The sequence below is a fragment of the Brachycentrus maculatus genome, unplaced genomic scaffold, assembly GCF_059751285.1.
Source record: "Brachycentrus maculatus isolate JH-2025_06_01 unplaced genomic scaffold, ASM5975128v1 h1tg000179l, whole genome shotgun sequence".
Taxonomy (NCBI): domain Eukaryota; kingdom Metazoa; phylum Arthropoda; class Insecta; order Trichoptera; family Brachycentridae; genus Brachycentrus; species Brachycentrus maculatus.
Genome location: NW_028280930.1, coordinates 448451 through 473327, shown reverse-complemented (window position 1 = coordinate 473327; position 24877 = coordinate 448451). Strand labels below are relative to the sequence as shown.

Sequence of the window (24877 nt, the reverse complement as noted above, 5' to 3'; positions counted from 1 at the left end):
AAAAGCTTGTAGATATCGCTCACTCCTTTCAAGAACGTCATAAATCAAAAAACCTTGATTTTTCAGTAGAACGTTTTTAAAGTTTAGCAATATAATACAATGTATTAAAAATGAATATCAAGCCACTTATTGAACTTTTTACTGTGCAACAGATCTTTTTAGGTAAAACCTGAATGTTTTTTCTCCATTTGAAAAATACTTAGTATATTTAAAAAAATACTTAAACAATACCTTTTCTTCAAAATGCAAAAACAACACTTTCTGCCCTGTAGCGGGTAAGTATTAAGTTAAAAATATGCCGCTTTTGCTGGGATATAGTACATTTTCTGGGCATTCCGAAAACATACACAACTGGAAATTGACAATTTTTGATTTATGACGTTCTTAAAAGGAGTGAGCGATATGTACTATTAAGCCCTTCGAGAGAGCATATCGGACATGGGAGGGTCGGTAGAAAATATTATATTTATGTACATACATAGATGCTCGTGGGGAGTACTTTGAAGAATATTAATATAATGTTTACGGCGTGCATATATTTGCGCGTTTCAGAAACCTTATGTTACCTTATATTTCGGTTACCTTCAACTGCATAAATGTGCAAAAAATACGTCCAATATCTTGTTTTGCTTTGCTGTGTACCGGATAGGCGTCACTATAATGCAAAAAATTGTAGATTCTTTTCTGTCATCATTCTTTCGATGCGATCTAATATTTATTTACTTATAACCCTTATCCGCACCCAATGGTGCATAGGGCACTGCATCGAATTGACACAGTGTTGTATTGATCATTACTCACATGAAGGCAAGGTGATCACTCTTGCGCTTCAGGAACCAGTCCAGGGTAATATTAAATAAATATTACAGTGTAAAATCACAAATATTTATTTTACATATTTCACAAATATGATTTTACATATTCGTGAATATTACATTTCTCAAACGAACTTCACCGCAACCAATTAGTATCAGTGTTGTCAATAAATTTCATGACTTTTGGGACACACTGTATAATGCATCGAGCAGGCAAATAAGGTTGGATGATATTTTGCCCTGGAGTGCTGATCTCACCGAGACGCATTTCTGAACGGTGACTCGAGAGCGAGAAATGCGGAGACGGGCGGACAGGAGCGCAGAAATGTCGCGGGACAGGAAAATGCTCGCGGTGTAAAAAGTGGCAATAAATAGTCATGTCGTCCACTGCTCCGGTGCGCTGCGTGCATTGCGTGCATTGACCGAGGGAACTGGTCAGACACGAAGAGAGGAGAGATGCATGCTAATTTGCACACTTCGCAGTTCCATATCACCGTTTTGTGATGATCGCCCTATAAAGTTGTGACCTAACTAAAGTGACCATACGTCCCGTTTTGAACGGGACCGTCCCGTTTTTAGATAGCCTGTCCCAATATAAAACAACATAATTTTTTTCGTATTTATATTATTTCGGTAAAGTAAAGGCAAAGGGGTATATCTGTAAAATTTATAATTTTCTAAGTTTGTTACACAAAATGTCATAAATAATGTATTCCATAATCTGGCAAAAGGATGAAGCTGTAGTTGCAATACTTATTTAGTTTTGTTAAGATATGTACGTATAAAAATACATAAAACAAATGAGTTATTTAATTTCACAAGTTTGTTTTTGCTCTCGTGTAAAATTTGGTCTGAGACAGATATACCCCTTTGCCTTTATACTACCGATTTATTCCTCTTGTTTTCTTTATCAATATTCCTTTTCTTTTATTAATACATAAAAACTATGAAAATTATACGTTTTTTCTTGAATATACATACTATTACGTAAAAATTGGTAGATGTCCCGTTTTGAGGACAAAAATTAATGATCAGTTTATACCTAACCCAACCATACGACGCCGACGCGGGTACGGTTATAAACATTATCCTTCCCATCTTAATTATATTGCCGGTTAACTTAATCAGTTTTTCATAACAATGGTATGTTTTCACTAGTGAAGAAAATTGCATCTAACATACTGTACTTACACATACTCGTATATGATTCTAAAGGCTATCTTTGTATTTATTAAAACCTAAAATATCATAAATTAAATCCTGAAAAAATCTGAAAACCTGAAAAAGTCTAAAAATCTCTTAATACATACTGTATTATTCATGTTCATTCTTTTATCTTTTTTTTCTGGTCACTATCAACCAGTTAATAAGCGGTACATGTAATAAAATGAAAGGTAAATATTTTAATCTAAAAAGATAAAAAATAAGAAAATGTGTATCTACCAATGTATGTTAGACTTCGTTTCACGGCGGTTTTCATTATTTTCTACATAGAAACTGAAAGTAGTGTCAAGCGTACAGTCTGTTCACAGTTATTTTACCTCTAGTTTTTTTAAACAGACAGTGAACAGACTAACTATCAGTCGCTTTTAACTGATGGTATATTTTTATATCACGTTTCCATATTTCAGAAATGAAATCTTGTTAGCGAGTTTGATGTTAGTGATATGCTTTTTATTAAGAAAATTATTGTAACAAATGTCATTTGATTAGCATCTTTACAGATTGATATGAAATCACGTATCACTTATAGATTTACAACAAACATATACAGTAAATAAAATAATACATATTTACTTCAATGACATAATACTAAATACTGGGAATCAAATGTGAACAAACCGACGCGCGACGCGCGAAGACAATTACTTAAGTATGTACTTTTTGACAAGAAATTTACAGACTATCGTCATCCCACTGCGGAATTTTCATAAAATCCCCTTGACGAAATATTAAGGTTTTACTCTCAAATAAACAATTCAGTACGCGACCAGCTGCATGAGAAGCCACACGTGTTGTCCACGCACATATTTTTTTGGAATATATATACTTATATTTTATTTATTTATGGTTCACAAACAATGAAAAACATATTACAATAAATGAAATTCATTGCAATACAAATTGTTTGAATGTTTTTCATCAATTAGATGAGAATCCAACAAGCTTACAGAAACAATAAAGGTCAGGTTAAATACATTATAAAGAATAGAAATTTGGTTGTAAAAAAAGGGTTATAACAATTAAAAGTAACAAAAAAAATCAAAATAATCAAAAATATTGAGAAGAAAAAAAACTCCGTACCTTTCAATAACTCTTTTCTTTTCAAAACCACATATGTATTTATTTCGAAAGACAACTTATTTTTTCAGGACAAAACCGGTATTTTAAGCAAAAAAATAATTACGTTAAATGTTACCTGGTTTTAAAGAAAATTGAGTCGCGCTCTATCCATTATCCCGCCTTAATAAAGCTTTATAAAATCAGACCAAAGTCCTAAATGAAAATCGATAATCTTGTAAATAAAATCGTTTTCTGTTAAAAAAAAAATTGGCATTCGCATTGATTTCGCAAAAATCTGACAGGCCCTGATTTCGCGCGGATTATGAAAATATTTTACTGTATTTTTTGTTGTATTATTATTTTATAACACTGTATAAAGAAGCACCAAATATATCGGCACACAAATAACGCGATGAGCAGTAACTCGGTGGGTAGCTGGTCTGGTTACTGCTCGTTACTTTCTCTTTAGTCCTCGTATATTGTAAACCCGGACGCGATTCCGAAAGGTCGCTTCAATGCGGACATTGCGGACGTGCTCTTGTTGGAATGAGCTTTTTCATATAGATGGATTTCCTCCTTATATCATAATAATATTTATTTAGGTATATTCAGTAAACCCTTCCCCTATAACGTTGAGATAAGTACCGCATTATCGGAGGGAACATTGTAGGGGTTTAGTGTTTTTTTAATGGTATTTTAATTTTGAATGACTCATTTCAGTTATTTCTGCTGGTTAAAATGTAAAAAATACATTTTGAATCATTAACCCCTTATAATGTTCCCTGCGATAAAGCGGTACCTATCTCAACGTTATAGGGGGGTTTACTGTAATTTTTTCTACCTCCATATTGCAAGCGCGTTTGGCTACCGCGTTGGAGGTCCTGGTTTCGATTCCCAGGGGGGTCAAAATAATAATAGCAATTTTCACTCTCATATATGTTTAATATCACCCTGGAATGGTACAAGGCAGTACTGATCACCTTGCTTTCATGCAATTAACGATCAAGATAACCCTGCATCGATACGATGCAGTGCCCTATGCACCATTGGGTGAGGATAAGGGTTAGAAGAAGAAGAATATGTTTTTAAAATATAAAGGTGAGAGTGTTGGAAGTATCCGTAATTAGAATTATCCTCCAAATTCAGAAAAAGAGTTATTGATCCCAAAATAAAGTTAATGATTAAAGTTTTTAGAGAAACTGGCTCAATTTTACCTCAAAGAGAGAAAAAAGGTTACAAAAAAAAAACACCATGGAAAAAGATTCTTTATTGTGTAGGAGCAGCAAAATATGCAAAACCATCCATAGACCAGCAACGACATATCGCTCACTCCTTTCAAGAACGTCATAAATCAAAAATCGTAAATTTTCAGTTTTGCATGTTTTCGGAATGGCCAGAAAATGTACTATATCCCAGCAAAAACGGCATATTTTTAACTTAATATTTACCCGCTACAGGGCAGAAAGCGTTGTTATTGCATTTTGAGGAAAAGGTATTGTTTAATTATTTTTTTAAAATACTAAATATTTTTCAAAACCAAAAAACCAGTTTTACCTAAAAAGATCTGTTGCACAGTAAAAAGCTCAATAAGTGGCTTGATATTTATTTTTAACAAATTGTATTATATTTTAAAACTTAAAAAATGTTCTCCTGAGAAATCAAGTTTTTTTGATTTATGACGTTCTTGAAAGGAGTAAGCAATATGTGAGCAAGTATTTGGACACACTCAAAATGTTGTAAATATTTCAGTTTTTGACATTTTGTTTTGCTCTGAAGAAAAAAATATTAAATTCTACTAGCATCTTTTTCTACTATAATATAACACAATACATTGTGTTATATTTTTAAACTTTAAAAACGTTCTTCTGAAAAATCAAGTTTTTTGATTTATGACGTTCTTGAAAGGAGTGAGCGATATAGAAAGAGCCATCTCAGCTAGTTGCTGGAACAAGTGGATACTTATAAAAACGCATATTTCTTCACAAGAACAACAATTCTTGTCTGCGTTAATTTGCAAGAGGGTATATCATTATTTATATATTTTCAGGATGGCACTACACCCCTGATTCTCTCAGCCGCTACAGGACAGACAGAGTGTGTTTTGGAATTGCTGGAACAGGGAGCAGACCCAAATGCCAGGCGCATTGTAAGTCTTTATTTCAAAATAAATAACAATCAATGTTTATGGGACTCGTACAAATTAGTAATTTGCAAATTACACACGCTAGTATACAATCCCAAGTCTCCTAACCATTACTGTGTTCTCTTTATCTACCATTTATCCTCTTCTGTTTCCTTTTCCATATAGCAGTAACGTCCTTCGCACTGTATACCTTCGCTTTCATAATTTATATCCTATCAAATATATTCCACCCCTAAATCCAAAAATCTTTAGCGTCAGACTGATCATCTTCCCTTCAATAGTTAATAGTTAACGATCAAGTTAATATCACGTCAATCCAAGGCAGTGGTACCTTTTTCACTATCTGTGTGTAGTTAGGGGTCAAAGAAAAATTAATAAGTTTCATTTGAATTTATCCATAAATTGTGTAAAATCTCTACTATCCATTTAATATGATTATTTTTTAATCCCTTACAGTATCCAGTTTTTTTTAAATGTTTTAAATGTCTCATTAATTTTTTTGGTCATATATTTTTTATATTTATATGCCTATATAAAAATACGCATGCAAAAATATCTTCCTACAAATTGGTAAAAACCAAGGAAAAAATACTAAGTAAAATTAAACGTTCACATTAGATATTTTTTCTCATTATATTATTGCTTGTTTTACATTACACTTAATAAAGTGGTAATAACTAGATATATAAATATTACAATTTACAATTTTACAATTAATTTATATTTTCTTTTGTATAGACAGGAACTACTGCCCTGTTTTTTTCTGCTCAAGGAGGATTTTTGGATATAACCAGAATTCTTCTAGACAATGGTGCTCTCATTGACTCTCCCAGTATTGTAAGTATTTCCATTTTATCATAAAACATGTGTGAGAAAACTCATTGTAAACAATAATTAAAACACACAAATATTGATATGACATCTTATTTTGGAATTTAGAAAAAAACTAATGTGAAAAAGCTTCTATCATATTTTGTAGTTGTATTAAACATGAGAACTTGCGTATTTCAATAGCGTATTTGATACTACATATATCCAGGTCTAGCGATTGAAATCTGATCACACTAAAATGATATCCTTACATCAATCCAATGTGTATGATCTACTGTGCGTAGTCAACTGGATGAGCTCCCTTCCTGATGTTATTGTAACTCGCTTCTAAATATCATACTTCACTATGTACTCCTGCCTTACCTCCAAAATTAAATTGCCCAACTTTTTTTTCAATGTGTTGTCTCTTTTTGTTTTTAATCTTTAAAATTATATTTTTTCAGGATGGTGGAACACCTTTGTTTGTGGCTTGCCAGTGTGGCCATTATGAAATAGTTCTGGAATTAGTCAAAAGAGGAGCAAAGGTTAACGCATGTATGAAGGTAACATTTGAAATATGTATAATATCAACAACAAAATATATAATATTAAACTATTATTAGGCATTTAGTCATTATGTTTTTTTTTTTTTTTTAAATTACAAATTTCAAAAAACATTGCTCACCTTTACTCATATATATATCGCTCAGTCCTTTCAACAACGTCTTAAATAAAAAAACTTGATTTTTCAGGAAATCGTTTTTAAAGTTTAAAAATATAATGAAATGTATTGAAAATAAATATCAAGCCACTTATTGAACTTTTTACTGTGCAACAGATCTTTTTAGGTAAAACCTGAAGGTTTTTTCTCCATTTGAAAAATATTTAGTTTATTTAAAAATAATTAAACAATACCTTTTCTTCAAAATGCAAAAATAACACTTTCTTATGTTAAAAATATGCCTCTTTTGCTGGGATATAGTACATTTTCTGGGCATTCCGAAAACATGCACAACTGAAAATTGATGATTTTTGATAAATGACGTTCTTGAAAGGAGTGAGCGATATCACAAAGGTATATAAAAATTTGTCAGTGATGGAGACTCTACTGGGCAATTTACAAAACCAAAACTGTCTGTAATACCGTATTATTCGGCGTTACAGATTGTATACTGGATTTAGATTTAAGAGGATCTCATAAACCAGTACAGTGTTTTATTTTCTTAATTTCTCCTTTTCTTTCTTATTTAAAGACATGCAATATTTAGCAAGTACAGTGGTACCTCGACATACGAGTGCCCCAACATACGAGTTTTTCGAGATACGAGCCGAGGAGCAAGTGATTTTTTGCTTTTAGTTACGAGCGAAATTCGAGATACGAGTTCGGTTCGGTAGTAACACGCAGTCGCGCCATCACGATCAGTTAGCAGCGTGCTTCCGCTGTGTGTGGGGAAATCCATGGGTCTAGAGGTGGAAGAGAGAAACGTGAACGAGCTCATCGAGGAGCACACCCAGGAACTGACGACTGAGGAGATACAAGAGTTACAGTCACAGCAGCATACTGAGGTTATGCAAGAAATTGGTTTTGAGGAGTCAGAGGAGGAGGTTATTTCTACAAGTGAAAGGAGATCTTGGGAATGTGAGAGAGAGTTTCACAGTTCGTGGAAAAAAAACACCCAGAAAAAGTTGCAACAGGTCGTGCATCTGACCTTTTTAATGACACTTGCCTAACTCATTTCCGGAACGTTCTGAGAGGGAGGAAGAAACAAACCTCCTTGGACATGTTTTTTTCTAAACGGCCTACAGGTGAAAGCGAGAAAAATGTAGCGAAAAAGGCAAAGACCAGTGAGGATATCTAATTTGTTTCTTTACATTCTCTTTTTTGTTTTTGTGCAATAAATATTTGATATTTATAAATACGTTTTTATTATTCAAAACCTCGTAACAAAAATAACTGGGGGTGACATTTTGGAGGTTGGAACGGATTAATGGTAGTTCAATTGTTTTGTATGGGGAAATTTGCTTTGAGATATGAGTAATTCAAGATACGAGCAAGGTTGCGGAACGAATTAAACTCGTATGTCGAGGTACCACTGTACAAAGAAACATATGATAAGTGTTAATTTTTACAAATTTATCTGAGATTAAAGCAATGACATAAACCTCCATCATCACATCTTCAAGACTTCAATTTTCTTTCTCTCTTTGCCTTGTCCATGTTGAAATATGTGGAGTTGAATCTCTATACAAAAATGTATCACAAAGTCTTATATAAATATAATTTTTTTGTTTTGTATAATCTTTGTTCTTTCCATATCTTGTCAAGCTTCAACGTTGCACCTTGCCGTCCCTTTAAATCTCTTTATTTCATATTCACAGCTCCCATCATAAGCACTAAAAACTAGTATTAGTAATTTCTGTATTATATTTTCCAATGTACATGTTGTTTTCAGGATAAAGCGACGCCTATATTCATCGCTTCCCAGAATGGACATGAAGAGATAGTTGAGTTCTTGCTGAGGTCCGGGGCATCATGTGATTCTCCTAGAACTGATGGAGCATCTCCACTCTGGATTGCTTCACAGATGGGATTCGATCACATAGTCAAGGTCTTGTGTCGTCACGGTGCTAAAATTGATCAAGTTCGAAATGTAAGTATAAGCTTACTTACTCAGCAGTTCAAGTGTCAAGGGCAATCATAAAAAAATAATTTCATGTCACATATTTATCAAAATTATTTGTATTTACATATTTTTCAAGAATTCCATAAGGTTAATTCCATTTGGCCTAAAAATCCATATTAATATTTTTTTTTCAGGGTTAGGATATTTGTGAACTCGAAAATTTAAATGGTTGATTTTTTTAAATGTATTTTTTACTACTAAAGTGAAAATTAAATTCACTGTATTCCACATCACTCAGTATTATAAAATTCAATGATTTTTGTTTAAGGATGGAGCTACACCCCTGTTTAAAGCAGCACATAAAGGACACTCAGCCGTTGTTGCAGAACTATTGCGATACAACCCCAACTTAGGAATATTACCTGTAAGAAATTGTCTATATATTACTTGTTTTGTTCCTATTACATATTTGCTAATTTGTATGTTTTTTCTTATCACAATCCTACGGATCGGTCTGCATCAGATGTGATGTCTTTCACTCCATCTCTCCACTCTTTCTTATTCCCAGCCAGCCTCTTCACTGTAGATGCCACAGCACATGTCTCCAATCACCTGTTTCATGTAGCAATCTCTTGGGCGGCCTCTATGGTTGCTACCCTCAACCATTCCATCCGTGAATGTGATGAGTCCACTCTCTTGGAGATATCCACTTGGATCATCGTCAAGCAATTCTTCAATAGATTTATCTTGTATATAATTAATTAAATATATGCAAGACAACTCTACACATGTAACATGGGCTTTTTTTCCATGTATCGCGGTGGAACACCTTTTTCCACAAATAACTTTTTTTATTTTCTAAATCAAAATGATAAAACATGGTATTGTGATGAATATTTAAAAAATATTTGAATAAAATTTTCTTTAATGAAAAGCTTAACATGAAGTGAGTTCCAAGAGCATTTTTGTTTGAAAAAAAAGCCCTGCATATAATTAATTGTATTTCAGAATGGTGAAAGTGCACTCCACGGCGCAGCATTATTTGGTCACTTGGGGTGTGTCAAGTTACTGATCGGAGCAGGCAGCGATAACACACTGAAGAACCACTCCGGACTAACGGCGTACCATCTCGCTGAATCCAATCGCAAGAAACAAGTCGCTTCCTACCTCCACTCCATGGACATCGTTCAAATGAATTCCATCAACGGCCAACATACATGACAAAGGTTTTGCAAGTCTTTTGTCATGTACAAAATGTTTCAGTCCAGCTATAGGAATACAGAAGTGGCTATTTAAATACATATTTTCGAGGTGTGATTTCAAGGTGCTAAGTTATATATACATACATATATGCAAACAACTATTTTGGGAATGGTACTATACAAGATGGCAAAATGTATTTGACTCGTTAACCTGTTGCATATGGATGTAGATACTTTAGATTAGAATCTATTTCGCCTATTTTAAACCTGTAATCTCGAGACATTATAGCTTATATATTACATACTTCGTCTATTATTTATTCATCATTAAATATAATTAATTAATTAATCATTTTAAAACTAAGTGTTGATGTACATTTTATCATTGATTATGAAAAAAATCATGGAGGTTGTTAAGAAATACAATAATTTACATGGGTACATAGCCTGTTGTGTAGTTATTGTAGTGTTTATTATTGTTTTTTTTATGTATTTATATTTTGTATATTAATAGAATTATTAAAAAAAACTTTGTAATGGATGTGAAGTTATGATCTATCTAGTACAGGGATGGAGAACCTTTCCATTTCTAAATCCCACATTCATTAATCTGATTCAGCATAAGGCCGCAGTTAATAAAACCTTGACACCATCCCATAAACCATATATTTTTAATTTACAATGTAAATTACTTAAAATGCAATTTTAAAAAATCTTTTAAGAGATGTTACACATTTACAAATGAAATTTAATACATATATATTGTAAAAAAAAATATTTATATGTGTATTATACATTCCATCTATGTACTATGAATACGTGCTTTAAGTTTTGCAGACACAAACATACGGAAACTGAATTTTTTGCCACAAGTTAAATGGCCGAATCCAAGGGAAGGCATGCGGCCTTAACGCCACAGGTTCTCCGGCCCTAATAGTTTAGATAAATTTTATATTATTTGACAAATATAAAGCTAATACTGATTGTGCACACACTATAGTACATTAGGTAGGTATGTGAGGCATTCAAAAATTATTATTTGTAAACAAAATACTATGAATGGAACACATGTTGAAAAATGCTCTTTATTTAATTACCCATCTCAATAAACAGTAAACCCTCTATAACGTTGACATATCTACGGCGTTATCAGAGGGAGCGTCAAAGGAGGAAAATGTTTTTATATTGTATTTTAATTTAATAATGACTTATTTCAGTCATATTGGTTGGTTAAAATGTAATAATACAATTTAGAACATTAACCCCCTATTATGTTCCCTTTGATAATGCTAAACCTATCTCAATGTTATAGGGGAAGTTACTGTATAATTTTTTAGGTAACTTTTTGGATGGTTCACATATCACTCACTCCTTTCAAGAATGTCAAAAATCAAAAAACTTGATTTTTCAGGAGAACGTTTTTAAAGTTTAAAAATATAATATAATGTATTAAAAATAAATATGAAGCCACTTATTGAACTTTTTAATGTGCAACACATCTTTTTAGGTAAAACCTGAAGGTTTTTTTCTCCATTTGAAAAATATTTAGTATGTTTAAATAAATTATTATACAAAACCTTTTCTTCAAAATGCAAAAACAACACTTTTTTGCCCTGTGGCGGGTAAATATTAAGTTAAAAATATGCCTCTTTTGCTGGGATATAGTACATTTTCTGGGCATTCCGAAAACATGCACAACTGAAAATTGACGATTTTTTATTTATGACGTTCTTGAAAGGAGTGAGCGATATGTGTATTGCACAGTATGTATATGTACTAATATTTATGTATGTTAAGTTTTTATTATTAAATATTTGGAGTTATGACAGAATTTAAAAATATATTTTAAGTAAGTAATTTATGTGTTTTGTGTCAATAATGTACAATGTGTTCATTTTTATTTTTATTTTTAAATCTCTATAAATAAATAAATGTTATTTAGGCAAATTTTTCATAACATGTTGTGTAAATAATAAAATCTAAACCTCTCAAACCTTAACAGAGAACTGTTGAATATATAAATGAATCTAACTCAAATGGTATTACAATCAGTATACATGTAATATAGACATAATATAATGTAGATGCTACCTCTAGATTTTAATTACAAATTTCTTCCAAAAAGAAAGGCCTTATCAGTATTAATCGTTGTTATATACGTATCGAATCCTCATCAATTTTATATGTATTATTTTTAGTAAACTGGTAAATTGGTAAAACATGCTAAAAAAGATATAGTGCCTAGTAACAGTGTTCAAGTAATAATATTATACGAAAATATATATTTGCTCAAATGTATTTTATAATACTTACCACTCGTCCTGTTACCAGAATAACTGTGTAAACTATCATTCAAAGATTTGCATACCTTTATTATAAAAGTTATTGTTAAAATCTGGTCTTGGTATCCCCATAATAAAATTTATTTTATATGTAATAAATTTCCTTGCAATTCCATAAATTGAGACATTACATCAAACAATTATTTAAGTTAAAGAAAAGTATTTTGTTATTTTCAAAAACGAAACAGTTTTGAGTTATTTTTTTTAGATATGTTAATAAAAATCAATAAAAAATGATCAACATTAAAACGGAAATGAAAAAACAAAAATAATTTTACAGTAAACCGTTGTTACAAGTTGTGAATTAAAGGTCATCACTCGATTTTCGACAAGTGAGAGAATAAATTAAAAAACCATTGTCTGTTTTCTTAACTATGATAATGTAGGTCAATAAAGAGAAGTTAAAAAAGATTTTATTTGTTTCATTTAAAAAACCTTAATCCTATTTTCAGCCCAATTTGACAGTAAAATTTCCTGTTTTACTATATTTAAAAAATTCAACAGCTTAGCCCTGGAATAGGGACAGAGAAAATTGCATTGCAGACAACATTTTTAGTTACATTTGGCATAATTAGCATTACTAACCGATGTTTTGAACAACACCATATAACTATAGAATACTACTTGAAGCTACTTATGATCATTTTAAGGTAGCCCAACACCGTAACCAGGGGCGTGCATTCCATATAAGCAGAAAAGCAGTGCCTATCCTAACTTACCCGTGTGACATTAAAACGAAACCAGTATAGGTACTGGCAGTGTAGGCAATACCTTTTTATGTAGTACCTAGCTTACCTTACAAACTACCTCTACTGTCACCCTAGTAAGTAGTACCTAGCTTACCTTACAACCTACCTCTACTGTCACCCTAGTAAGTAGTACCTAGCTTACCTTACTTCCTACTCTAATTAATTATCTGTGCACGCCACTGACCGTAACCATTACACCATGCAGATGGACATATTGGTATGTATTTATTATTTCTGTAAATTTATCTCAAAATTTTGCTTTTATTTAGTAATATGGTATTGTAGACTTTTGTTCCAAAGTAATAAGAAGCAAACTTTATCATTTTGCATGCAATAGTAAGTTAATAGGTATATAATGTACATTGATCTCATCGCTGAGTAATTATAAAGGTTATCAATCAATTATAAAGAACTTCATACGAGTCATAAACATCAATAATAATGTTGATGCCATATATAGGTCAATGCACTATTTAATAAAACCAGTCAGCCAGTGTCCACAGAGTGAATTTAACACGAATTTAGTTAAACCAATGAATAAATTAAAATGAATGGAACAAGAAATTAAAGTCTATATGTAGTAACATATACCGAGTGAGAGATTCAAACCGTGCAATGAAACCTCCTGAGTTTATTTAATATTTTATAAATTAACATAATCTTAGTATGTACTTATCAGTAATAGAAATGACACTTTTTTGTAAATATAAATTCAAAAACCCTTCTTTTTCATTTTTGGTAAAATAAATATTTTAAAATAACATCCAAAGAGGATAGCAAAACTCTTCAAAAAAGCAATCTGGATATGACTGGGCAGCTCATCATTACCTTAAGTTCATATACACAATAAAAACTTAATGCACATTCAAAAGAATAAAACCTTGATATATTTGTTGTTGTTGTAGACATTTATTGGAACTTGAAAAAAATCTGTCCATAGTATGTTTTCACTTAGCCATGACAGAAACACAATAGTTTTGAATTGTTGGTTGTTGAATAAGTATTTTAAAAGTGGACATACACAATCAGAAAAAGCAAAATGATTACAAATTAGTTGTATAAATAAATAAGGAGAGTACATACTCAGTTCACGTATTGCCCTTATTTGAATGAGATAAGAAATACCAATAAAGAGTCACCTCGTCAACAGAAAAACTTTATCTGGTAGGTAATAATAGATAAGGAAATTATCCATTCTAGGAAGAGAACATCGCTAAAAGGAAGCATCATATTGAAAATGCACGTGAAGGATCGTCTTCCTGAATTGAAAAATGTAATTTAGTGTTATTCATTTTAAGAATGTATTGTGTTTTATGATTTTGAACACATATTTACACATATAATCAATATTTGAGGAACTAACTTTGAAATCTTCCAATTTATAAGTTATCAATGAAATTTTATATGGTTGTTTAATAAGTTATAAGTATTTATCTGTTAAGTGGTTTCATTTTAGATCGTGGGTGATACAACAACCAGTGATGGGGCGCAAATTGAAATACATGTTGATAATAATACCGAAATGCAAAAAATTCTCAAAGAGGTAACTATTATACTATTTTTATAAATGATTTTTTTAAATTAATTGGATGACAATCGACTACTTTTAAAAGTTTATAAATAAAAAGTATTATATTAATCATAATAGATCGAGAAAATACGAGCATGGATAGAGGATATTAACGACAGAACAAAAACAATGAGGAGGTTGTATAGTGAACCAACATTCCAAGCATCAAAACGTAAGAGTATTTATGAATTAATATTATTACAATGTTTTGGCTGGAAAATAATGTTTTTTGGACTCGTAACATTTCAGAAATGCAGGATGAAATGGACTCTAGTATGACAACATGTACAGCTATAGGCCTTAAAGTGTGTGGAGCGTTGAAAGAATTTCATGAAAAAATTGAAAGCCAAGAGGAGGGAAATTTAATTTACAGAGTTATAAAACTGCAATATATAACGACAAACAAATTGTACTCGGAAGCCCTCTCTAATCACCAAAACTTCTTGAACAAATACAGAGAGAGTAGAATGACACTGCTTCGCCAACAAATTAAATTAAGTAAGAAGATAATATCCAACCAAATTAATTCCATTTCTGCATACTTAAAGTAATTAAAAAGTAATTTAAAGTAATTCAATTTTAGCAAATCAGTCGATAACAGAAGAGGAGTGCCAAGGTTTGCTGGAGTCAAACAACATATCGATATTTGTGGATAATGTAAGTGTACAACACAGATTTTTTGGGTTATTATTTCCTCTACCTGACAATTCGGCCACCATTACGGGAGCAACTTTTGAAGCGTTGTGTGTAACATAAAAAGTGAAGTGTGATTATTTATTCAGAATTTATACAACAAAATAATTTCTTATTTATTTTAAATAATTTCAAATATCATAACTCCTTTTTTACTTCTGTGTAAACTAATAAAGAGATACAGTCTTTTATGAAATGGGAAGTGTATATGAATTTAAATGTGATGGACTAAGGCCCCTTGAGAGAACGTGAACTGCTCCGCTGTATTACTTTTCCAATGGAGATGTTATTCATTTGCTGCACATTCACTGTCAAACTGTCACAAAAAGGATCGCTCTAGACAGAGTACGTACTTGAATCTTGTACTTGCGAGTAACGGTTCGCGCCCACCATTAAATGGGTATGCAACTTTATGAACCATTAAGGACTTATACTCTATCTCAGTCCATATATGTACTCGTATTAATAACTTAGTTGGAGTATGAGTTACTATGTGAATAAAGAAAAATATGATTTCTATGCTTAAATCTTTATTCAAATCTTTTTGACTCTTATTCTCAAAAAAATCATGTGTTTAACTAACTACAGATTTTGACGAGAAAATTCGAGAAAAAAAAAATTAAAATAAAACTGCAGGAAATAGTAACAAGCCGAAAACTTGTAAAGGTGGAGACTGACCGGAGCATTTCGTTGTAACATCGCTCGCGGCGAGCATCACCGAGAATCCGAAACTATGGATGGAGCGCTCGGCTCGGTGTACCGACTGCCTGAATGCTCGCATCGTAACAGGTTACGTTACGACGAAATGCTCCGGTCAGTCTCCACCTTAACAAGGCAAACTTGTGACAATACCATTATAATTTTTTTTTATCTGAAAAAAAATTAAACCTTTGAAAAATTATTTTGTAGTGTACTAAATATTATTAAGATAGATGTCAATCGACAGAACTAATCTGCTTAAAATAACAATAACTTTACCCTGCTGTAAAATTAACAAAAAAAATGCTTTAGATTGAAGCTGAAACTAGAGAAGCGCAGTTAGCACTGCAAGATGTTGAAAGTCGACACAGAGAACTTATTAGAATAGAAAATGCATTAAAGGAAGTAAAAGACATGTTCGTACAGATGGCAACACTTGTCAGTCAACAAGTTAGTAGAAAATATTTCAAATACAATTAATATTTATCAAAGGATACATTTTACAAAACTTTATACAATTATTCTCCCTTTGCAGCAAGATCTGATAAATACTGTAGAATATTTTGCAAATCAAGCATCGAATCGTGTTGAATGTGGGAATCAAGAGCTACAGAAAGGAATTGAAAATAAAAGAAAAGCAAAAAAAGTGAGTATAATAAATTTATTCTTTGAAGTGGCATTTACTTGAAAGTATTTTTTTTTGTATACTTTAAATTAAATTATTTTTGATTTACAAATAAATGATAAATATCTAAACGTATTTTTTATCAATATTTTTTAAATTATGTAATAACATTTGTTTAAATTGGCCATGACTATTCTATATGCCTCCGTAGAGTAATGGTCAGCACGCTCGGCTACCGTACTGGAGGTCCCAGGTTCGATTCCCAGGGGGGTCAGATAAATATGTGATTTTTTCACTCTAATATTTATTCAATATTACCCTGGACTGGTACTGGAAGCAGAGGACAGATCACCTTTTCTTCATGTGTCAAGGATCAAGATAACACTGCGTTTATATGATGCAGTGCCCTATGCACCATCGGGTGCGGATAAGGGTTTGAAGAAGAATTCCATATATCGTGTTTTGTTGGAGTATAGTACCCATCATCAGATACATCATATTGTAGTAACACAATGAATGACGCTATTTTCAATTATTTTACTTACTCCAATTTATAAATCCAATTTAAAAATTAATGTCTGCCTCCATAGTGCAATGGTCAGCGCGCTCGACTACCGTTCTGGAGGTCCCGGGTTCGATTCCCAGGGGGGGTCAAATAAATATAAGTGATTTTACACTCTTTGTGATTCAATATTACCCTGGACTGGTACCAAAAGCAGAGGGTTGATCACCTTTCCTTTATGTGTTAACGATCAAGATAACACTGCGTTTATATGATGCAGTGCCCTGTGCACCATTGGGGTGCGGAGAAGGGTTTGAAGAGTGAAAGAAGAATTTATAAATATACATATATAAAAATAATATACACATACCTTTATTTTTTTCCTTTCAGAAATCCATCACCATCGCCTGTGTGCTTCTAGGAATATTACTTATAATTCTTATATTAATTTTTACATAGAAAAGCAATAAAAAATAGATAACTACATTGTATATGTTTTGTGATCTTGACAGTAAAATATAATTCATAATTCAATGAGCCTCTGTATGTTATTTCACCATTGCAAAAACGAATTTAAAAAAAAGAAAAACTTGTGGAAATTGTCCGCCTCCGTAGTGTAATGGTCAGCACGCTCGGCTACCGTTCTGGAGGTCCCGGGTTCGATTCCCAAGGGGGGTAAAATAAATATAAGTGATTTTTTCACTGTCATATTTATTCAATATTACCCTGGACTGGTACCTGAAGCGGAGGGCTGATCACCTTTCCTTCATGTGTAAACGATCAAGATAACACTGCGTTTATATGACGCAGTGCCCTATGCACCATTGGGGTGCGGATAAGGGTTTTATTATTTATTATTATTGTGGAAATTGTAATTATGTAAGTGTTGTGTAAATGTGCATTGTAAATGTGTATTATGTAAATTTGTATTGTACACATTGAAATATGTCACTTGATATTATTTTTTGACATCTCATCAAAGATGAAGAAAAATATGGAATCCTGTAATTGGAGATAATCCAGATTTTGTGAACAAGTATTTGGACACACTCAAAATGTTGTAAATGTCACTTGATTATGAAGATTTGGTAGTTTTTACTCAAAAAGGTATTTTTGGTTACAACAAATCAATGCTTTGAGATTTTTTGTTTTCTAGTTGAAAGAATAAAATTATTTTAGTGCAAACTCACAAGGAAAATAGGAACTGTTTATTTTTTTTACGAATTTACAATGTATTTTTCCGTCTCAAGATTGTCACTAAAGGTATGGCGAATCCAGTGATACCTAAACTGAATATTAGTGTATACATATTTATATACAGGGCTTTTTTTCCTAGTAACGCGGTTGAACGGTGTTCTGGCACATTTTTGTTTAAAGAAAACTCATGTTTATAAGTATAATATGTATTCACCATTTATGTAAATAAAAACAGTAAGGTTTAACATAAATTTTTGTAAATAATGTTTATATTTTTATCAAATTATATTTAAATGAATTCTGTTATTAGATTATATTTTATAAAAGTATATGTTATAAAGGTAATATTATATGTATAGTAAGTAATATTTAGAAGCAAGATTTAGTCATATTTTCAGCCCGGTTTACGCTGGTAATGCGAGAAAAGTTGATGGAATGCGCTTAATTGCGATTGTCAAACATGACCATGATCTTATATTGCATTTATATAATATAATTTTTAATATTTCGTTAACATATCCTCAGCACAGAGGGTGATGTGGTTTGCAGTAGGTCGACATTGGGGAACTTCTTCAGTCATGCAGTAGAAGAGTGCTAAGACATCCTTGTAATCCCCTTGATTTATATCCGGTATAGCTGGCCGTGTCCCTAAAATTCATGAAAATATTTGAATTCACCATTTGAGGTAAAAAAAACATACAAATAGAATTATTAGTCAAAAACTTTAACGAAATCAGTGTATGCATTTATGTATCAAATGTTAAATCAAACATTGATTTTTTTAAGTCTACTAAGTTGTAGTTTTTTTTATGTATTAAATGTTGAATAAACACTGATTTTTTTAGTCTACTAAGTTGTATTTTATGTGTTTAAAAAAACACATAAAAATCAATTTTGTGATGAGTGTTTTGTCTAGTTATGGCATTTTCAAACGAATGACATTCGTTTGAAAATGCCATAACTAGACAAAACAATTGTCACAAAATAGATTTTTATGTGTTTTTTTAAACAATAAAATACAATTTAGTAGACTCAAAAAATCAGTGATTGATTTAACATTTAATACATAAATTAAATGGAGTTCTACAAATTCAACGCCAAATCTATGAATAATTTGACAAAGTTGGCAACAGGTTTTTTTTTATTTTTTTAAATAAACGAGAAATATTTGTGTTTTTATTATTTACACAAATATTTCAATTTCATACCATTTCTGTGAGCCTAAGCGGCTCATTATTAGAAATAGGTTTCAAATTGTGGTAGACCGCGACCACAAACCACTGACCACGGGACCACAAACCAACACTTAAGTTGTTGGTTAAGACTAGTTATTTTTCTATACTTTAACAAACTCACCGTAAAATTCCGAAGGGTCATTCATAAGGCTGTCTTCTACAAGAATAACTGAGTCCTCTAAAGTCGGATCTTCCGGTAAGTCACCTACGTGTGGCGGCATAAGGGAAAGCATTTCCCACAGAGTCAATCCAAAGCTGAAGATGTCAGCTTTGCTACTAATGACGCCATTGCCGTCCAGCACTTCTGGGGCTGACCAGCATTCGGTGCCTAAAATCAATAAACTCCAGAATAAGTTCACAACTAAACAACTGGAACTGGTTCTGACTGTCCAACTTTCTACATTAGAAAAACCTCACATAAATTTAATACTAGAATTAAAGAACAGTTAAGGTGGATTGACAATATTATAGGTGTATTAACTTGAGATGAAACATGTTTTATACGAAAGAAATTGGAAGTCTGAGCATCTTAGGGCTTACGACCTGGAATTTGGTTGGCTTACATGATCGCTTTATACACTTGTGTAATATTCACCATTCTGCCCATAATCAAACATACATATTGCATTTCTCTCTTTTAAAATTTTTTCATATTTAATAAGCGTCCATAGCAATTTCACTTTAGTCTATAGCTAACTCGATGACGGAATTGTTATTCCGAAACCGGTATTACACAAGGTGAACGATGAATGATAAGGATAGTGTTATATTACTACTATCCAACAAAGTTAATAATGCGTTTAAAATACAAAATAAACAACTTTAACTTTCTTGATTCATATTGCAATTATTTTATATTATTTTATATTAAATACACAATATTTTAAAACATTTTCTGGTTCATTTATCATCTTCTGGTTATGTGTGACATACGTTAAATTAAGTAAAAACAGTCAAAAGAGCACTCTTATTTCAGAATATATGCATAACTTTTTATGATCACGGTAAACTACATTCTTATTATAAAAATATATCATTGTTTAATAGTAATTTAAGGTAAGGTATTTCATAGACTAAGCATATTGTATTTCAAAAAAGGAGATAATAGTGAAGATAAAGAAATAAATTACCAGGTAAGAATAAGATGACAGTAGTTTAATTTAAAATACATATTACGTATTTCATTATTCGTAACTAAATAAATACTAACCGACATAACCTTCAGAAGTTTTCTTGTAATCTAGGTTTCCATTCTCATCCAACGGTAGACTTACTCCAAAGTCACACAGTTTACATATTATGAAATCACCATTCACCAAAATATTGAATGATTTTATGTCTCCGTGAAGCAACTTAACTTGGGTGTGAATATAATCCAAGGCTTTGCTTATATCTAATGCAACCTGGAATTTATGAAAAAATAGGTTGTTAAACACAATTGAGGAAATGGAATTACAGTGCTAGCTCGCTAATCCGAACGTAAATCGTGCAGTGGGTTGTTCGGATTAGGGAATTTAAAAACAGTGCTAGCTCATATTAGTCTCATTTTGACATCATCATTTTGAACTAAATGATGTACAATTTATATCAAGTCAATTCAAATAAATTTATTCACTAATTAATATATACATTACAAACTAAAATTTAAATCGTATACATCAAAAACCTAAATGAAAAAGTAAGCAAAAAGACTCTTGTTAAAGATGTAGAAGAATCCCGCTTCGGAATACCCCCTCAGACAAATGGATCAGATTAAACTCCGGTGTGGTATTGTTCAGCATAGCAGTAGGTATGGTAGTACAGCCATAACCATCGGCAAGGTATTGTATTTAGGAATGTGAAATAATCTACGCTGAAACTGTCTTAGGCATTGGGAACATGCAGACCGATGCTTTGGATAATTTCAGGATTGTCGATCATACCGCGCAACAATCCATAAAAAATGCGTAATCAAATACACATTAATTTTAGTCTCTAAACCAGTGGATCTGGACCTTTTTGAAGTCAGGGAGCACTTAAAATAGAATGTAATTTATCTTAATCATTTATCTTAAGGAAAATTCGGGGTACACCAAAACTAACTTATAACTTATTTTAAAAATAAAACTGATAATTTTATTACAGACAAGATAAAAATTACATTTAAACAAAAATACTCCAATGAAACTTTTTGCAGCGAAAATTATTTAATATGACACCTGAGGTTGTCGGCTTTTACAAATTTCAGAAATATTGGGTCTAATATTTGATATAGCTACTCTCATTTCTTCATCCAAATTGCTAAGCCAAGGTTCACAAATCAAGGGTCACAAATCTTTTCAATGAACCTACCATTGATAGAGCACTGTCTGTACAAATTGCCACACATAATTTCCATGATATTTTCAATTGTTTTAAGTATGATGATATAGAATCCAAGATATCTTGACCGCTGTTGAGGTAAGCGCACACTACTAAGCACCGGTTAAGATCCACCGATCTAAACTATTGTAGCCAAGCATACCCTGGAGAAACTCGGTCGGGTAGAGCCAAGGATAATTCCCGTACTCTCTCATATACAGATACCTCAGCTATACGTATTTTATTTTTATTTATTTAATATAGTTACATTTTAAAGTACAACATAATACAATTTCTAAACATTTATATGTATGGCAAACTTATAGATTTAGATTCACTGTGCCTCTCCAAAAAAGAGACAGCTCTTGTGCTTGGAGAGGGACTTACACTCAAGGTTAAATGTTTTATATAATTAATGGTATAATAGTCTTTTTTATATATTTTTTTTCAAGATTTATATGTAATGGGCATTAATTTTTTTCTTAAGAATTTTTTATCTTCTATTTTTTTAATTTCTTTAGGGAGTTTATTGAAATATTTTATTCCCAAATAAGTATATGAAGTTTTGTTAAAATTGTTTAGTATTACATTTTGGAGTTGAAAAATCATTTAAGATAAACTTTTAAAAGATAAACTTTTTTTAAATTCAAATATTTGTCACCCTTTAGTAATTGGAAAATTGCGTTTTTTTTTTAAATGGTTTCTATGTTTGGGACTTTAAATTTAATTAATATATACTTAATTAACTATTTCAACAGTGTGTGATGGTTGTCTAATTGTTGGGTAATTTTATCCGCCTCAATAGTGTAATGGTCAGCACGCTTTACCACAAACATTTGTCACCCTTTAGTAATTGAAAAATTGCGTTTTTTTTAAATGGTTTCTATGTTTGTGACTTGAAATTTTGTAAATAATAATTTTGTTGGATATATATTTTTTTTCAATATATTGATAGAGATACCTCAGATATATTGCTACTTGCCTTCAGAACCTGAGCAGGCTGATACGGTCCCTCACAGTTTTCAGCTCGAGTCTCTATCATATCTCCCAGCGAGCCCTCACACGCCTCCATTGCCAAGCACTGGCGTCCATCCCCCATCTTGGTGAACGCTCTGAATCCAACAACGTTAGGATGACTAATTTGTTTCAGAATATTAGCTTCATCGCGCAACCTTTTGCCAAACAAGGTATTTTTCTTCTTTTCCTGTGAAATACGTTTGATAGCCCAAGGAGAAAATATTTTGCCCACTTTTGGAGAACGTACCATTTGGTAAACGGACACACCTATTGAAAATAAAATTATAATATTAATATGATTATATCGATGTGCCCTACGTAAAGTGCTCTAACTACATTTTTGTCAATTTTGAGATATTTGGTGTACGCTATCAACTGACCGTTATCTACAAATATAAACAAACAAAAAATATATATAAAATAAATTACGCCTAGTTTTCAGGAGTATAAGACGCTATCTGCATGGAATTTTCGAAATGAACTGAACTCGTAAAACGCTAACTACTTTATTTTGACAAAGCATAAAGTTTTAAAACGATTTAATACATTATTTTATCGTGTTTTTGAATATATAATACTAGTTAAGAAATTTCAGATAAACCGTTAATCAATAAAAAAGAATACGTTCAAAGAATCTTCTAAGCTCTCTCCTGTAAAGTAGCAGATTTGCAGATAGAGAACTTTACGTAGGGGCCGTCGATATGACATAAAATTACAGTACTTAAATATAAATATAATTGTCCACATTTTTCACCTGTGCCATAACCCAACTGTTTCAAAAACGGTGAAGGAGGTATAGTAATTGGCGTTTCAGTTATATTTTTACTTCTAACCGACTTCACCGGGGTTTTAAATTCGGCCATGGTTTTATGATTTTAATTTCTGTTTAAGGGAATGCAAGTCGAAGGAAATTCTGTTATCAAATAAAATATCGCACTATTTTGAAAACCACATAAAAACGAATCCGTAATGACGGCAGACTACTAATTATAATGACAGAATATTTTGATCCAAATTTCAAACGTCAAAATTTCAAAATAAAAACCGTCAACAAATGCAATTAAGTTTAGTGTTGCTACAGTGATGAAAGTGTTACCATTTTTTAAGTAATTTATTATTTTTGTAGGTACTTACTTAGTATATCTTTTTCTAACTTATCAGCACTCAATGATGCATAGGGCTCTGCATCGTATTGACGCTGTGTTATCTTGAACGTTACTTACATGAAGGCAAAGTGATCACTCCTAGGCTTCAGGGACCAGTCCAGGGTATACATAATTTACTCCTCACTACAAGATGCTGTGCCAAGAAATACATTTTTCATGCTGAATATATCTTTGACATATACCTACTTGTACTGCTGATTTTAAAAAAAATGCATATTCTTAAGTTATACAGTAGAATAAATCACAAGGAGTTAATGCTGGGCATATTCATTATCCCATAAAACAGATGTGAAGGCCATTTTCTTGTTTTCCTGTTGCAACTCATGTTCGAGAACATTTGGTCGAATGTGTCAACACCAGCATTAGTTTCACTTTAGTTTTCAAAGATTCTGGTTTGCCGTTTCTTTGCTCATGCATTCCTTAAAAATCGGCAAAATCACTTTGTACATGAGACAGAAACAATAAACTTGCTCGAAAACTAATTAACGTATTTACGGGATTATCGTAAAATTCATTACACAGATGCAAAATACCTATCATGTTGACAAAGACGTAATGTCTCATATTGACCGCTGTCTAGCATAGCTGTAAATGTGAGGATACTGAAAGCCCCAGTCTGATGCGTTATCTGAAAATGGACGAAAGAAAAATAATAAAGAATATTGGCCATCGTAAATTTTATGAATGTTCCGTAATCTAGGGTTTAGTGAAAAAAATGCTTTTAATTATTTATTTTATAATATTTTGTCAATAAATTGAGGAATTGCTGATAAAAAAAAATTAATAATAATTGATAATTTGAGGAGAAAAAAAATTGAAAAGTTATTTTGAAACAAGCTACATCTTTCACAATGTAATAAATAGT

The 24877-nt window shown here is 31.7% G+C and overlaps 3 protein-coding genes across 4 annotated transcripts in view; 2 read left to right on the top strand and 1 right to left on the bottom strand.

Annotated features, from left to right (window-relative positions):
* The window catches only part of LOC148308044 (uncharacterized), a 28972-nt gene extending 18768 nt beyond the window's left edge, over positions 1–10204 (top strand). Inside the window, exons 3-8 of the mRNA XM_088262411.1 lie at positions 5146–5244; positions 5980–6078; positions 6516–6614; positions 8505–8702; positions 9004–9099; positions 9684–10204. Coding sequence (XP_088118537.1) covers positions 5146–5244; positions 5980–6078; positions 6516–6614; positions 8505–8702; positions 9004–9099; positions 9684–9896 — 804 coding nt within the window. The 3' untranslated portion in view covers positions 9897–10204. The remainder of the gene's footprint in view (positions 1–5145; positions 5245–5979; positions 6079–6515; positions 6615–8504; positions 8703–9003; positions 9100–9683) is intronic.
* A 3253-nt stretch (positions 10205–13457) lies between these two features.
* Positions 13458–18295, top strand: LOC148308043 (syntaxin-1A-like). 2 transcript variants are annotated; one of them, XM_088262403.1, is made up of 9 exons: positions 13492–13562; positions 14169–14241; positions 14425–14511; positions 14617–14710; positions 14788–15036; positions 15122–15195; positions 16243–16380; positions 16466–16576; positions 17448–18295. In XM_088262403.1, exons 2-9 carry the CDS (start codon positions 14206–14208, stop codon positions 17514–17516), a joined length of 858 nt encoding a protein of 285 aa, XP_088118529.1. In that variant the 5' UTR covers positions 13492–13562; positions 14169–14205; the 3' UTR covers positions 17517–18295. The 2 variants fall into 2 exon arrangements, with proteins under 2 accessions (XP_088118530.1, XP_088118529.1); XM_088262404.1 differs by lacking the exon at positions 14169–14241 and having other exon boundaries at positions 13458–14132.
* A 149-nt stretch (positions 18296–18444) lies between these two features.
* Positions 18445–23902, bottom strand: LOC148308042 (lymphokine-activated killer T-cell-originated protein kinase). The gene is made up of 6 exons (XM_088262401.1): positions 23601–23902; positions 22812–23113; positions 20700–20892; positions 19611–19817; positions 18718–18902; positions 18445–18681 (listed from the first exon to the last, which is right to left on the bottom strand). The coding sequence occupies exons 1-5, from the start codon at positions 23707–23709 to the stop codon at positions 18754–18756; spliced, it is 960 nt and encodes a 319-aa protein (XP_088118527.1). The 5' UTR covers positions 23710–23902; the 3' UTR covers positions 18445–18681; positions 18718–18753.
* Between the last annotated feature and the right edge of the window lie 975 nt (positions 23903–24877).